Genomic DNA, 17,800 nt, shown 5'->3' with positions numbered 1-17,800 from the left:
AAGGTCAAAATTTTCAATTGATCGTCGGCTTTTCATCCCACCTACATACACTTTAAGTATAAATCATCAGATTTATAAAGTTTACTTCAAGTACTGTTAAATATCAAAAATATCAATTTTAATGATTTGCCATAAAATGTGTATTACATTGCGAATTTCAAAAATCAAAATTATTTGATATCAGAAGGACATTCTCCGTATTCAGAATGCGATTCGATATGTCTGATGTGCTCTAATGTCCCACAATAAATACTGTCCAAACGTTCATACCCCAGCCCTTAACACTATGCCTAGTAAATTGGCCCAGTTGTTTTGGGTGTTTGTTGGTTTCTTTATTCCTTTTAATTTTTATATTTAAACTGTTTGAATAAAGATGATTAAATAAATAAGGATTATTCAATTCAATTAATAATATTCTGCAGTGTTCCGGAAATTTGGTGCACCAAATGAAGAGCTTTTTTTTCCAAATTGACCCAATGTTGGCTTAAAAACTGAAATTCCTCAAATTGACTAATAAATTTTTGTGCGCCAAATCTATTTTTTACTGGGCCAAAATCATGACTGGGTCAAACATTGCCTGCATTGATGAAAAGTGTCATTTTAGACATTAGTTTGTATTTTAGACATTATATTACACTACAGTTCAGATAAGTTAATTTGTCACAACTATTCAGAGGAAATATGTTAATGAAAATTAAACCTTTTGCATATTCAATTCAATTCATTTTCTTTAAAAGCATGCTAGGTTAGGTTCAAATTGGGCGAATATTTCCTACAAATCTTCCATAGGGCAGATTTAAAATGACATAGCCGGCCCATTTGGTACAACGACCTGTAATAACGGTAATGAACTTAAATAAAAAGAACATGTGAGAGGAAACTATTAACAAAGACAAGACCAAAATAAGCTTACAATAAAAGGGACCAGGATGTTATGTAACGTTTATATCTGAGCAGACGACACAAGCTGGGCGGTTCATGATCACAATTAATTCAATTTAATAATTCTTGTTGTTTACTTAATAACTTTCTCTCACAATTACAACCTCATTATACTAAAACAAGGGATCATTAATATTGACTACTCAGTGCCAGAAGAGGGTAAGTGCAATAGCTGCCATGTGTAGCTGCCATGTTTAGATGAGTACAATATACTGTGTGTAAGTTTTCAAATGTTCACAGGGCAGCTATTGCACTTACCCACTTCTGGCACTGAGCAGTCGTTATATTTGCACCTGTATGAGAAATGGACCAATTCACAATATGTTTCACAAACATTTGCATCCACTCCGATTTCTAAAGTTTCTTCATTTCAACTTTGTGTTCCCCCTTTTCCCTAAAAATTGTGTTTTCCCCTAAATTGTAATGACATAATAATCAATCAGTCTCTAATTACAGAAATTGATCATTATTTCATTCATCCTCCACTAGGTATCGAACCCAGGACCTTCGGATATCTAAACAAAATGTTCTACATACCAAAATGAACCCTTTTATGCTGTTTATGTTCCCACACATCAAACTCTTTTTTCATAAAATCAATCAAGTATGCTTGTGTGTAGACAATTTTCCAGATACATTCAATTTGACATTCACACGGATTCTCAATCTAGCAAACACAAAACGTTTGCAGAAAACGTGTAAATGTCCGCTTATATTAAGGGTATATAAAATGTTAGAATGTTTTCCATCAAGATTTCAAAAATATTTTGTGAAAATATTTTGGCAAAATCTTTAAATGTTGTTGTAGTGTGTTTTCATATAAACATTTTACAAATGTGTTCATGACTTTTATATAACTCGACATTGAAATGTTATTAAAACGTTTTGACCAAAACATGTTTATGTAACATTTTGAGAACATTTTCATGTTTGCTGAGAGGATGATTCTCAAAATCAGAAAATAAGTAATAATGCCGAACGCGACACATCTTTGTCATGTTAAAGAGTCTTTTTGCCAATTTTGTTAATATGAAAAAATACCAAATGACAATTTTATTGATTTCAAATTCCTGAAATATTATGCTATTCCCAGCAAATTGAATATATGCCGGTCAAAAATAGAAAGTCCCTTTAAATCAAAACCCTTCACGCAACCATATATTCCATATTAATATTACAACCATATATTCCCTAGTCATTATGTGGCTCTCTATCTTTATATTCCTACCATATATTCCCTAGTCGTTCTGCGGTTCTCTGAGTAATCCCATTGACAAACCGCAAGGGTATTTTTATCTCTTCCCTTTTGAGTAGTAGTTACAAGCAACTGATGTCACATAGTAGCAAAATATATTCTTATGGTTTTCCTGTAGCATAATGATAAGTGAGATGTGGGCCTTCAGGCCATGCCATAGCAACAATGCATCTTATTTGTATGTGGAACAGAGTAGAAAGAGGTGGGCAGATGGAGTGGCGCCTGATGGAGTTGGGGTAAAGTGCCACCATTGTGGAATGACAACTTGACACATTCCATCAGACTTGGCATAGGCTTAGGAACCGCGGGGGCTTGAGGGGGGCTCAGCCCCCTCAGTAATTTTGGTGTGGGGACTGGAATACCTTTCAGCCCCCCAATAATCCTAGGTGAACTTAAAAAATTGTGATAAAATAGAGGAAAAAGGGGTCTTTGTGACCTATATTGTGCACAATTTTCTGACTCCGAGGGGGGGAACTCCCATCGCGCACCCCCAGTCTGGCCCCACAATTTTTTTTTCAAGTTTCAGCCCCCCCCCCAATGTTGAAAATCTTCCTAAGCCTATGCTTGGGATTGCACACAATAGTTCAGACAGTATAGAATTCTTGAGGATCAACATGCTCAAAAATTGCTATTCCAAAGTCAATCCCAGAGTGTGTGTCCACAAGACTACACTGAAGACTGGAATCCCTGAGATTTGCAATGTTTGATGTCATCATCTTTAGAATGACAACTGGAAGCTTAAAGGCTTAATGTACGATTTCCTTCAAATTTTAAATTTGGCATTATATACTCAAAATGCTGAAATAATACTAGTAATAATGATCGGGAATGGTTTCTGTCCATTTTGAGCTGAAATAACGAGGTAACGTGAAAGAAACACTGCTTGTTATTTTGGCCGTTTAACACGCAGTTCTATGGGCGGACATGAAGTCATAATTTCTTGAATTATGAATTTATGTCGAACTTTGCTCTGTTTACCTACAAAGACAACAAATTTGGCTGATTCCATTTAGGTGCAAGTTGTGACATGTGTAAACATTACAAATATGCCAAAAAATCAGGTTTGAAAAAAATTAACCAAATTCATATTATAAGATCGTACATTATGACTTTAACTGTGGCCTATTTAGTGTTGTGCCAAATTAAATTTGTTTCAAATTTTCTACAAAAACCTGGAAAGATGTAAACTCTTCAGTGTTTTTTTAACGAATGTTTTGTGTAATTTTGAACAGAATAGAAAATTGGTATATTTTGGAATCTTTTTTTCATCAAATGTGTTCAGAGTCCCAGTCGCACATCCTTACCCTATGTTTATATTTGTATTTTCATACTGATGCACACATTCTTCACAAATCAAAGCTTATACAGTACTCCAGTTGACATTGTCAGCTGATATACATTTTTGATATATCTTGAATCAGTCTGCTTCCTAAGAAAAATGTAATATCTCCTGGTCATGTAACAAGCAGATACCCCATTGTGACTTAAGATTCAATCCACATGGTCTTAGTGGCAATGAAAGTACAGGGATGCCGGATGTGCTGGTGCTTTTTCAGCCATTCAGTTCAGATTCGGGGTGCGTTTCCAACCATTTTGGTTTATTGATTCATGAAAAGTTGGTTCAAGTAAGAGTGCTTTTTTTTAAATTTTCTCAAAAAAGTGCCAATTTTTCATTGTTTTTTAGCAAAATTTGCAAACATTTTCCAACAATTGGTGTAGTTTTGAGTTTGGTTTTTTTTGGTCAAATTTGGTTTAAAGTTGTGTAGTTTTCCAGTGCACATCCCCACTCAAACCAAAGTTGAGAACCTCTCCCAGGATTCAATAAAATACCTACCTGGATGTACTTCTAACACAAATCCTTTTGGCTCATTGTCCGAGTCTTTATAATTCCTGGTTTTCATTTTACAACTTTGCAACGGCAGACTCCCCTGGTGTTTAAAATAATGCAATTGTCCATCGGCGATTACGAACCAACACTTTTGCCAATTCTTCTTAAAACGTCCTTTTTGATTCTGTCGTCTTGAGAGCCATCCGCTATGTGTCACATTGTTTGGATGAAATATTGGAGGAGGAGGACCAGTGTCCGATGTTGATGTTGTATCTGGGGAGTCGGCATGGCGTACTTTTGCCTTAGGTCCTTTCATTGTTGGTGGTTGGTGGTATGTTTTCTACTAGTTGCAATATCTGTAAATAAGAAAAGATATCAATATGACAATCATTTTATAATAATTCAGTCATAAATGAGCAGGACTATTCCCCTTTGCACGGATCCGCCATCTTTTTACCAAAACGAGATTCCCCTGCAGACGCATATGCATTTTTGTTCCTCGCTCTTTTCTAGCAATGTGCCAGAAGACTTTTGCAACGCATATATGTGGTAATTAAAGCATGCGTTTGACAGGCGTACACACACTCAGCTCGCACTTTGCGAGTAGAATCTGGTTTTGAGATGACCATGCAAATGGAAATACTGCCTTCCCGGTCCTCACATTCCATTGGAGGAGATAGGCATGTTCATTGCAAACTTTATAAATACCCCTTTTTGCATCTTTTCAATGATTTTAAAAAAAAATACCCATCACCAATACCCCTTTATTTGCTTAAACACAAAATATATTTCAAAGACACATTGTGCAACAATGTATAAATTGATTCATGAATGAAGAACAGCCCATGTTGTTGTATATAATATTGCCAGCTTGATAGTGAAGTTACCCTGCAGTAAAATTGTGAAATGTCAGCAAGATGAACTGCTCCAACATCAATCCACGGCATTGGCTGTTGTTGGGTTATGAGTCTTACAAAGAAAGTGTCACAAAATATGGACCAGTTTAACATTAAACTTTTTAACGAGTTTGTGACAGTAAAAAAATGACGAAGGGCCACATATTTCAAACCCAAAGAGCCCAAATGGTCCTTGAAAATGTTGGCTAATTTTGAACAGTTTGCACTTAACACCACCAAATATAACATTTTCACAATAACTTGTCAGTCCTAAAATTGTAATATATTTCTCCCTGTCAAAAATATACAGCCTATAATCTCAGTGTAAAAGTACTTAAGTCTCATTATCCCTAAACACTAGCACTGAGCCCACTAACCCTAACCTTAATTATCTAACCCTTAAGTACCAGACAGCTATAACGTTCACGGTACTGGTTGAACTTGGCACCATTGGTCATTTGGATACTTACATAGAAAAGACAAGTTGTTAAATGTCTATGGTTTGAAGCTGTTTGAATGACACCAAATATGTAACCCTCATTCCACTCCCATCCCAATGACAAAAGGCTGAAAGTATTTTTGTTTATTAGTTTGTTTAAATGGTCGGTCTGGGCAGTTTACACTCGGGTCTTGATGAAACTAGACTCAAGTTAATTGCTTAAGCCAAACTAAAATGCACATGCTGACCTATACTAAATGAAAAGCAACTGGCCTGAAATTTTGAGAAGAAATAAAGATCTAGGAAGAGCAAGCCACTTGACAAAGAAATCTTACCTTATTGTACTATATATCACTTCAAGAACATAATAAATACTACAAAAGTCAAACTTCGATAAAGTGACAGTTCATGACAGTCCTTATAAATTTCACAATCATTAGTCCATAATGTTATTCCAAACTGTTGTATATAAATCCACTTATATCCAAGAAAATTGTCATTATTTGAACATGAATTCTGTAATGAATCAGTTCTGCAGCACTAATATTTTATACTAGTCTAGTTACGATCCAATTTTATTTCCATAGCAGACTTTCATATAAGCCAAAAATCACAGCAAGTATACTTCACAAAGCCAAGTGTCCTGTCTGAGTGTAGCACAGAGAATTACATACAACCGACCCAACGCTAACAATCGCTAATCTCCAACAGAAAAGTTTGATCAAAACACAGTACGCCAGTGACGCTGCCTTGTGACTCGTCATGCTATAATTGGATCATGATGCCTGGACCGGGGCAGCAGTTAGTTACGAGTTTTAACCGGTGGTGGCTAGGCTTGGGCAGGATAGCCATGTACCATGGACAGGAAGCTTTAACTTTACACCCCAGCCTTGTTAATACTAACCGCACTCATAATGATTCAGTATGGGTACACTACGCTCAGGGACATTCCCTGGAAGTGAACACATCAATGGATGAAGGAAGCATGTGGTTGGCTTCAGGTGTTAGAAAATTGAAAAATTGCAGATATTTCTAGAACTACCTTCAGGGCTCGAAAAATGTTAATTTCCCGGGAAGCTAGCTAAATTTCCCACAATTTATAGCATGTTTTTATATACAAAAAGACACAATTTCCTCCAAATACCAGAATTTCCTCCAAACACCAACATTTCCTGGGAATGAGCTTCCCCAATTCCCCACTTTTTCGAGCCATGACTACCTTAGACATCACAAAAAGTCATTAATATCAACTATAGGGCCTAATCTCTACTGATTTGCGTAGCCAGTCATCAATATCATCTATAAGGCCTACTACTTTCCACTCAGTGGCGAAGCCATACTTTTCAGGCGGGGCAAGACATGTTGATGAAAATAGTCAAAAATGAGCTAAAAAGTACATTATTCATTCATTCATTTCATTCGGCTGCGAAGCAGGCGACTACAAAGTTTCTCCATGTACTACGATTTGAAGCCAAAGTGGTAAAAAAAATGGCATCTGGCAGTAAAAAGTTGTCAAAGTCCCCAACAGTTTTTGCACATAAGACAAGTAGAATTTTCTTTGCCTTCAAGGTCTTCTATTACCATGCAAAAGGGTGTAAAGAGCACATATCTTCTGCATAGTTTATCTTCCTGCATCCTCAGGATATGTCCCAGGAATCGTAATTGTCGTGACTTGACAGATTTGATAAGACTAAGAGGCTCAGTGTTGGTGATTGTATAGATACTTTCATTACTGACATGGTCAGTGCGCTTGATGTTCAGCATTATTCTGTAAGATGATGTACCAAAAGCGTTGATCTTATTTTCCATGTCAGTAGATAAATTGATGCGGATCACAGAAGTACATAGTGATGCACATTGATGTGATCTTGCCTAAAGTGGCAAGTTTTCCGTGATTTAAAACACTTGAATTCCGCAATTTTCCGCGGGTGGTTTTAAATACTAAATTACTGATGAAATCTTCCACACGGAAGATGAAACGTCTAAAACGTGAGTAAATTTATGGACTTGAACAACATAATCTGATATTTAATTTAATTGTATCAGTCCTGATGAACTTATTCAAAGACTAAATTCTGTGATTTTCTGTGATGTAATTTCAATTCCGTGTTCACATTCTGTGATTAAAAATCACATTTCACAAATCGAAATTAAACATAAGTGTATGTCTAGTCACCAATTTACAAAAGCAGTTACTTGCATTATATTTTTAGTTGTTTTAAGGTTGATATCTTTGAAGACAGACTTCATTTTCATCATTTGTACCTCATATTTTCATTATTTTTTGTTCATTTTTATTTTTCTCAAGGAAAAACATGTTTTCTGTGAATTTCTGTGTTTTCCGGTTTTTTTCTTGAATTCCGTAGATATTTCTGTTTTTCCATGACACAGAAAGTGGGTATGGAGTGTTTTGTTTCTAAGATCTGTGACCCTGTTGACGCTTGACTGAAGAAGTGCGTCACACGCTGCGACTTCTGCGTAATTGAGGGCATAATGTCTAACGCATGACATGCAGAACGGCAGTACCCACAAGATGGCAGATCCGAGGAAAAGGCTGATAGCCTCTATTTTATTAAATATTCTTTCCTACTTTTAACAGCCTATATTCTATAATAAATCCCACTGAAATTAAACTTACATTCAAATGATATGACATACAACAGTTGAACCCTTCTTTATTTCAAAATCAGTCTCAGTGACAAATGATTCAGTTGCCTGACACTCTTGCTACAAGGGGAACCTATCATCCATGAGGGAAAATGTTGGCTTTTTCTTTCCTGTTGGGAAGTTACTAAAAACAAAGTTTTTACATAGGGAGGTACATTCACTGATACAGTGGCGTGCGCAGCACATTGAAAGTGGGGGGGGGGCAGGTTGTTCAGTTCCCCCAAATGGAGTCTGATTAGGAGTGTAAATGAGCGGAATGACTGATTTCCCCAGAATTTCCCCCAAATGACCAACAAATGTGGGGGGCATGTGCCCCCCTTTGCGCACGCCACTGCACTGATATATGGACAAGACATTAAGGTACTGTGCAGATCAAAATGACACGGTTCTTTCAAACATGCCACAAAATCATACAATAACTTGAAGCAATAATATCACATTTGCTCACAGCAAGGCCCTCAATTTTTCCCTCCTTTTTTGGCAAGATTGTCATGCCCAATGGTCTATATGTAAAATACCCTGAGAAAGACTAAACCTGAAGTTCTTTAATTACAGTAAAATTTCCAAAATTTCAGTTGACTCTGACATTGAATCTGCAAGAAAAGTTATATACACAAACATGGTGAAGTCCCGGGTGAAGTCCCAGATAAAAAATCTCAACTTTTTTGGAGTAAGTTGGGGAGATGTGGCTGTGGATCAGGAAAAGCCTCTTTAAGTTCCAATGTTCATTCCAAATTAGTTCCTTTAGAGCTCTTTAGACTCCTAATTCCACTAGACCTTGTTCATTCCAAATGCATTCCTTTTAGACACCTTGTTCATTCATAACCAATTCCTTTAGATATTTCGTTCATTCCCAATCATTCCAATTCAGTTCCTGCAGACCTGCCCAGTCATTACAAATCAGGTCTTTACGCCTGCTTTTTCTTTCAAGTCAGTTTCCTAAGTACTACTGTCAAAATTGGTGCTATACCCCTACAAAAACTTGACTGCCACCCCCTGCGAGTTTCATTCGCAATCATTCCCAGTAGCCTAGGTCATCATGACCTTCAGAATGTCATATCTAATGATCCCTTTCTCTACAGGTCCATGTGTTATTGCATTTGTCATAAGATTACGTAAATGAAGACCCAAAAGGATTTCTTTCTAAGAATGGCTGAACACTGGATGTTGCATCACTGGCTGTTGAATGATGTAAACAAGACATCAAAACTTAAAGGAAAGTTTATGCTCATGTCTTATGGCTTCTTATGATCATGTACGCATAAGTTAGCAGCTGAGGGCAGGTAGTGGTGGGGTGGTCAGTCCCTTCAGTCAGAACCCCAGCCCTCCTGCTCACTCCCATCTTCTCTCATGAACTGTCTGTATGCCAACAAGATTAGACCATATGATTAGACTTCATAAGAATCAGGACTAGACTTGTATTCTTATGCATAAGAATAAGAATCATAAGATACATGCTAAGACTATGCCAAATCTTTTTTATTTCACACATCACTGCCGAATTGAACTATATCCCGGAACATTTAATTAAGCCTGAAAGAAAACATACCTCTATGAGACGTCGCCAAAAATATATGTGACACGATCTGGTCCATGGGGGCCAAAGGAGACATTTTTGAAAATTGAGTTACTGTAATTATTACATTATACATACAATAGGCTATCATTTACTGAATACACCAAAGGTCTAGTATACTTGGTTCTAAAGTTATGAAGTTTTTAGATGTCTATTTTCTTATGTATTTTATTGTTTTTAACTACATATTTGTACCAATATTTCAGTTTCAAATTTGCCACCTTTGGCCCCCATGGACCAGATCGTGTCACATATAAATCCTCTTTGCGCACCCACTACCCTCTGTGGGTGACCTCATCTGAGGAGTTGCAGAGTATCATAGATTAATAAACACACAGATTGGAATTTTCCATGCCTGTGCCCTCTAACCGTATTCAAATTCAGCTGATGCCGGTACAGCATTCACACCTGGCAACATCGCTCATCTTACGTGTGAAGTTTCTTTTGTGTACGCTTGCGCTATTTGCGCTATTTTTGAGTTTGTTCATGCGGTACCTGACATTGATCCTCATAGGCAATATGCCATGATTCCATGGTATGCAGAGTATCAATGTCAAAAACTCTGCCATGTTTAATTTGCATGTATGTGTCACTCATGGAGGCAAAATAATGTACCTCCTGATTTACTTGATAGGTACCTGGCAAACTTTGATGAACAGAGTGTACTTCTTTGCATTCTGTGTGCGTCTATTGGATTTTGCCGATAATGTTTAAGCTTAAAGACACCAATTACTTATAAATATTAGTTTATAATTTCCCACCAAAACGTGATCCTAACATTCCTACATTGTATGTGCACTCCTCGTAAGTTAATTATCAAATCCAAGGATGCTTGTTTTGTTATGTTGTCACTTTGACGTAAAAATAATGGCGATTTGAGGCATTGCCTAGCAACGCACTTTTAACAAGCTCCTTCAAGACAGGTGATGGATAACAAATGACCATTATCAATTAGTGATTACATAACATTACATATTACTTCCAAACAATTCAATCATTTCATGAGGTAATACATAGGAAACGTTTCCTATTAAGCCTATTGTGATGTCATGAATTTAACTATTCTACGTTTATAGGACCTTTGGACATCCAACATATCGATTTGAACATACTATTGGTCTGGAGAGGAGGCATCTCTGTAGACCATAAATCTATATGACCTTCAACCAGCAACGATCAGCCAAGCACAAAAAGTTGTTTAACGCATCAAGTGTAATGTGCAAGCAGGAGGAATAATTTGGTATTATTCTTGATTTAATTTGTTTAACATAGGCCTACTGTTTCTACTGGGACCGTTACTGTATATTCCTCTCATTACCCATCAACAGCCTTGCTAAGTAGAAACACACTCTTCATCACAATAGAAACAAGCATGCAAAAACACTATATACAGTCCTTAGAGTTTTACATATTTTCACAGATATCATAATTTCCCACACATGACTTGCTTAATTTGATCATATCAAAATATGATTTGAGTTCTGTAACAGCTCAAACCTGAATCATAATAATGTCAAAATGAATCGTGTAAAGGTGCTAAATGTTAAGTTTTGTCATAACCACATCACCAAGTCAGTTTAATATGTGACTCCTCGCCACAACTGAGCCCGGATGTCGCCAATCATCATTTTTGAGATATTCAACCAAAATATTCTGCTTGAAATTAGCTTTAAAATGATGTATATCATGTCTATAGTACTTGACATTTAAGTAGTGAAAATCAATAAAACAGTCAATAAATCCTTTCTTTCCTATTGTTTATTGTTAAGTTCGATGGAGCATATCTCAATAGTGGCACTGGCGACATCCGGGCTCAGTTGTGGCGAGGAGTCACATATGTTATATTAAGTTAAGGTAATCAATTGTGACACATACAGATAGTTGATTTGTGGTAGGCACACCCAACTTGTGTTGCCAAATTGCACCCTAGTCTGGTCTTTGTAAAAATTCTTTTTTTTTTTTTGGTGGGGTGGGGTTGTTGTTCATGTTCAGTGGCTTATCAGGATCAGTTGTCTGAGAGAGCAAAGACAATGATAATTCCTGGTGGGCATCATTTTTGGTCATGTGTTACTATTACAAGTGTGTGTGAAGCATACAAATTTTTGCACACTATTTTGTAATTGACCACTTTGCTGCTGTTGGTGGCGTTTGGCTCCAATTATACCAGAGTTAGCTAAGCGGAAAACTGAAAGCGAGGCCAAAGATGTAAATTACATACTACCATTTGTGCAAAGTTAATTTGCCAAGTAACTATAAGGACTATCTAAGCTGATACTTGGTGCATATTTAATACAAGTACAATTGGCCCTAAGAAAGCGACTCAGTTCTTGAGTTCGAGAGCTATGATGTTTGAAATCAGCCCTTGCCTGATCTCTCTGACAAGGAAAAACAACAGGTTGACTATCATTATTTTTTACGACTGGCCATCAAAGTCCATGACGTCTGGGAAGTTTCTGGGAAGTCAAACTCTCCAATGCAAAATCATGCTAGAGTTTTTAGACAGAAAACAGATTAAAATGGTGCATAAAATTATTAAACCTCTCACATCTGTAGAACAAAAAAAAGAGGAATAAATTATGAAATCTGTTATTATCTCATCATTTTTCCAATCCTGTATAAGGCCTTGATGTAATATCCAGAAACAATGATCCACTGATGATTCACATTCATGTCCTATATACATCATGACCATGATTACAATGCAAAATCACATTAACAAGATGTACCTGTAGTGTTCAACCGGCCTAGTTGTTGCCACTAGCACCTGTACCTGATCATTGCTTAACAAACCACTAATCCTACTGCCACCATGCAGGCTAGTCTTAATGGTAGCCAACAGACCCCCATCATCAGCCACCATGCTGAGTGTGTGTCATGAAAGGCATGCTCTATCTATGATTTCTCAAAGAGGTTTTTAAGAGTTTCCATTTTAGTGAATTAAAGCCATATTATAACATTTGCTGAAAAGAACGCAATTCTGGTTTTTACACGATTGTAATGTACTTAGTCAATAAAGATACTCTGCAAAAATCAAGACTTTAGGTGCTGTAGTTTTGTCAAAATCTGTGATTTTGAATAAAACGATGGAACCGGCGTTTTATTATTACGATGGAAATATTAGTCGAACACGTATGCACAGTACGTACAGTACACGGCGTGCGGGATACCGGATACACATACACACACACCCGAGGATCGTACCGTAATACAACCGCGGGAGTAACATGCATAGGCGCTAGTAGTAAATTCAATTTTCTATGCTTTACCTCACTTGTTCGGCTCAAAATTAAAAGGGACATATCTGACAGTAAAAGCTAACATTTTATGGAAAATAAATACTAATCCATTTTTACAGAAATGTTATAATATGGCTTTAACTCAAAATTACATTTGTTTCCTCTTCCTTTGTGCACATATGGCCTTTAACAAGGACCCTTACAACCAGAATAAGAAGTACTCATGTTGTGAGACACAGCTCACACTGGCAGTGTCACAGACTCCTCCTCCAGTGGGAACAGGTGCATGTCCAGGCTTCAGACCCAGGTTTACGCAGAAAACGTGAAAAATAAGTTTATTTTGGGCACATTTCAGCAGTCCCCTGGGTATGCTTACAGAGATCCCATGCACTTAGCATGCTTAGTACCACTCAAAAAGCTTGAAACGTGTGAAAAAATTATGAAATAGTGCTACTGGGCTTAGCTAGGATTTCGCAAGTACCCGTCATATTCACCAAAATTGCCTGTCTCATATTTAACCCTCAAAACCAGACCTCTGCATCTTCTGGGGGTTCAGTCAGTTCAAATAGCTATTTCTTATAGCCTTGATTTACTTGTCTGATCTGGTTTTGAGTTCACAGAACTTATTCAAGCATTGATTGAACAAATTCATCAGGATCGGTAGAGTAAACTAGTAACCAAAGTTTGTAGTATCTGATCCAGATATAATGCACTTACTGTGTATGTTTCAGCAACCACTGTTGCCTTTGTCAACATTTGATGAGGAGTGACTGCAATCTATTGACAACTCTAGTGTTGGTTGTCAATAGATTGCAGTCACTCCTCATCAAGTGTTGACAAAGGCAACAGTGGTTGCTGAAACATACACAGTAAGTGCATTATATCTGGATCAGATACTACGAACTTTGGTTACTAGTTATTCAAGCATTATTTTCAGACTTGAGCATATGTCACAGGCATTAATGTTGCCTGTCCCAGAAGCAAACTGCCTGTCCAAAATCACGGCTTGATAGCGCATCAATTTGTATTAAAAAGTCTCAAAATAAGTCTGAAAGTAAATAAAAGTGCAGAAATTGGGACTTTAAAAAAGCAGGAATTCAGGCAAAAGAAGAACAATTAAGTGGCATCTTTGAATTACTTGCAGGCCCCCGGGGTTGACAATTCCTGGGCATGCCTATGGGTAAGGTGAGAGATCACAGTGAAGATATGGTACAGAATGGCAAATGTTTGATTGAGAATGAAGGACATGCACCTGCTGCAGAAGGCTAAAGGTGTAGGCCTAAGTAAAAGAGTGTAGGCCTAAGTAAAAGAGTTTTTCTAGCTTTATGACTTACAGCGTGTTTATACTGATCACCTCTCTGCGTACCGCGAATTCACCTCCACCCGCATTTTAATCCTCTCCCCTTCACAGGGTCATTTCTACTGCCCTGTAAATGCAGGGTAACAATTCACTACCGTATTTAGTGGGGAAGGCGTAAGTCCAGAAAATATTTTTCATGACCTTCAAGTTCAAGGTCAGATTTGAATGCTTATGCTGTATTGCAGTATGCTCAATTCCTGTGTCACCCACCAAGATCTGTTTCTACTGAGAATGTTACCACAAATTCACCACTATTAACCACCTCAAAAGGTGGTTGATGGATTCACTTGCATCACCCTGTATTCCCCTTCACCCTATCTGTTTCTACTGGAGCTGTTACCGTGTATTCCTCGCATCACCCTGCATTCACTCGAACTCACCCGCAACCGCTTGCTCAGTAGAAGCACGCTGTTAGAGAAGCTCCAAACGAAAATAGTAAGAAAGAAAATTCTGTCTGGGTTGATTTTGTCTTCATGTTGAATTAGGACATTAATCATCTCTGCTAATTATTACATAAGTGCAATTTTGATTCATTTCAAGGTAGTCTGAGTAAAATTTCTGCTGGTATATCTGAGTGAATGTTCTTAGTCATCCAGTAGTTTCAAACAGAGTTTTGGAATTAAATCTAATACTGGAACTTACTTTTTGCAACTTTAATCAATACATGCCTTAAGTGAAGATAATATTTCATACACATCATATTCATCATCATCTTTGTCATAGAGTCATAAATCAGTCTTATTATAGACAATGATTAAGGTATGCCTGCCAGTGTCTCTCTCAATCTGTGCTAAGTGATTGGAGATGTCAATTCCTCACAGATCATGATGTGGAAGCCATGGTTATCCTTGGAGGATGTGCCAGTGGCTGGGGTAAAATCATATATGATTGTTATCATCAGCAGGGTTTTATTTTCATCCCAAATATAGCAAATGATTAAGAGGTGGTTATCACAATGCCCCTTGTTGATGATTGGAGGTATATCGTACGATTTACATCATTATTAGGCCTAAAAAAATAGTTTTTATTGCCCATAAGCCCTGGAGTACTAGAATTTGAAAGTGACATACCTGTGCCTACAGGAATACAGCACTAGGGATCTATCGGTATAGGATTATTTTGGAAAATAATGGGGTCATTCAGTGTGGACCCAAGAAAATGGGGGGTCATTTAGAATGGGCCACTAAAATTGGGTGCCATTGACAGTGAAATATAGCTTTCTGGGCAAAAATGTGCACAATTTTGTGAAAATTTTAAAATTTCAAATGGCGTCCCCCATTCAGGTAACCTCATTTGAAATTCACACTCCCTGTGTGGAAGGTCATGTCTTCCATGGGGAGGGGGTGTATGGGATTCAACTGGAATAGCTCAATATTTTGTACCAGAAAGGAGTGATCTTTGAATGTGTTTGGTACAAAACTCATACCCAACAACTTGAGGTAACTTTTCAATGAAGAATATTGAACTGTGGCTACCACTGGGAATGAGACTGTAAGCCATTTTGTAATTCTAAAAGCTTCTAATCACAAATGCTCAGAACTTTGATTCAATTTGTTACAATGATGGCCATGTGAATGAGCTGTGATTCTTCAGGAATTTTACTTTTCATTTTCTATATTCATTAAGGGATCTAAAATGAGCGTTTATTGCATTTCGACAGTATTTTTTGTGGGACATGAGAGCACCTCAGACCTATCAGAATTGCATTCTGAATACTGAAGCATGTCTTTCTGATATCAAATAATTTTCATTTTTGAAAAAATCACAATATAATACAAATTTTATGACAAATTATAAAAATTTGATATTTTTCAAATTTTTGATATATAACAGTCCTCAGTAAATTATATAAATCTAATGATATATTCTTAAAGTGTATGTAGCAGGAAGGAAAAGCCGATGGTCAATTGAAAATTTTGACATTTCATATTGAAGAAATAAATTTTTAACAAAAAAAAACCTAATTTTTTTTGGTGTTTTGGGAAAAAAAATCCATATCTTCAATCTGAAAAAAGGTCAAAATTTTCAATTGATCGTAAACTTTTCATCCCACCTACATACACTTTAAGTATAAATCATCAGATTTATAAAGTTTACTTCAAGTACTGTTAAATATCAAAAATATCAATTTTAATGATTTGCCATAAAATGTGTATTAAATTGCAATTTCAAAAATCAAAATTATTTGATATCAGAATGACATTCTTCAGATTCAGAATGCAATTCGATATGTCTGATGTGCTCTAATGTCCCAAAATAAATACTGTCCAAACATTCATACCCCAGCCCTTAACATGATCAATAATGTTAACAGCTTTAACCTGGCTCAACCAATTTTTAATTTGTTAAAGCCCTAACCTTATGCAAGACATCTAGACCAAACAATATTTGAAGCATTTTTTATAATGTGCAGTGTTCACCGCAATTGAAATAATGTGCATGTTCCATGGTGTTTAATCTCCCATCAATATTACCTCAAATGCACAATGTTCTGAGATCTATTGAGATTGCAAAAGTACTTAGTATGACTTATAACATGACTGGTAAAGTTTAATATACAAATGTGTTAAAAACCACATCAGCTCAGCTGGTAGATAGTGATGAAAGATGAATAAAACCTTACGAGTAAAATCATAATCATCATTATATAGCTCACAATCACTGGCATCATTTATCATGGTTACCGGTGTCACTTTGAAGCCAAATATAGAAAATGATTGGGTCATCACTGTGGGTTAGAGATTGTATCTGAATTCTTGATAGCAAAGATATTTCTGTGCATTCTGGTAACCTGTGCACATGTCGCTCCCGGGGGGGTACTCAAGTTTGGTTTTGGTAGGGACGTGCCGCTGAGAATTTGAAAGTGGACCCATAAATATACCAATTTTTCAAGAAATTTGGACCCATTGATATACCAAAAGTCAAAATTTTCGGCCGAATTTAACCCAAATTGTCTTAGTTTTACAAATTTTCCCAAAATTTTGGGAACATTTGAAAATTTTCGCTAGATTAAGGAAAAATTGGGCTATTTTCCGAGCAGATTTTTAAAAAAGGACCCATTCATATACCAAAATATGCTTTGAAAAAGGGGTCATTGATATACCAAGAGGCTGAAAATGCTACCCATATTTACTGCACGTCCCGTATGGTCATTTGTACTGAGTACCCCGGGATGTCGCTGTTGAAAAGATAATTGTAAGCTATTGTATACTCAGGTTGAAATCATGCTGGTTGGATTTGCTAATCATTATGTTCATCACTGTAATATATGTGACATGATCAAGGGGAATGAGTCACATGTCGGCCCTGGTCAAAAATGAGTTTTACGCCTGTTTCTAAAGAGGACATTTAGAGCTTTCAGAAACTGAAAACCCCGTGTTGATACGACTTTTCTTTGTGAAGTTACGTCAATTTATCAATCGCTGAAAACAATATAAAACAAAAGAATTTGAAAACTTTCTTTGCCAATATCTCAAAATCAATATTAGCGACATCCGACTCATTTCCCTTGATCGTGTCACATATGAGGTGATAAAACTGTGGTTATTTTTACGTGATTGCAGCTAAAATTTTAAAATCTAGTTGACTCCAAAAATTTGTT

General features: G+C 36.6%; 1 protein-coding gene across 1 annotated transcript in view; it reads right to left on the bottom strand.

Annotated features, from left to right (window-relative positions):
* Window positions 1–4,351, bottom strand: part of LOC140171146 (uncharacterized) — a 39,647-nt gene extending 35,296 nt beyond the window's left edge. The window contains 1 exon segment of the mRNA XM_072194333.1: window positions 4,032–4,351. Within this exon segment, the coding sequence (XP_072050434.1) occupies window positions 4,032–4,341 (310 nt within the window). The 5' untranslated portion in view covers window positions 4,342–4,351.
* Between the last annotated feature and the right edge of the window lie 13,449 nt (window positions 4,352–17,800).

Source organism: Amphiura filiformis, chromosome 15, assembly GCF_039555335.1.
Source record: "Amphiura filiformis chromosome 15, Afil_fr2py, whole genome shotgun sequence".
Classification (NCBI taxonomy): Eukaryota; Metazoa; Echinodermata; class Ophiuroidea; order Amphilepidida; family Amphiuridae; genus Amphiura; species Amphiura filiformis.
The sequence above is the reverse complement of the archived record's forward strand: the minus strand, read 5'-3'. Positions and strand labels throughout refer to the sequence as shown.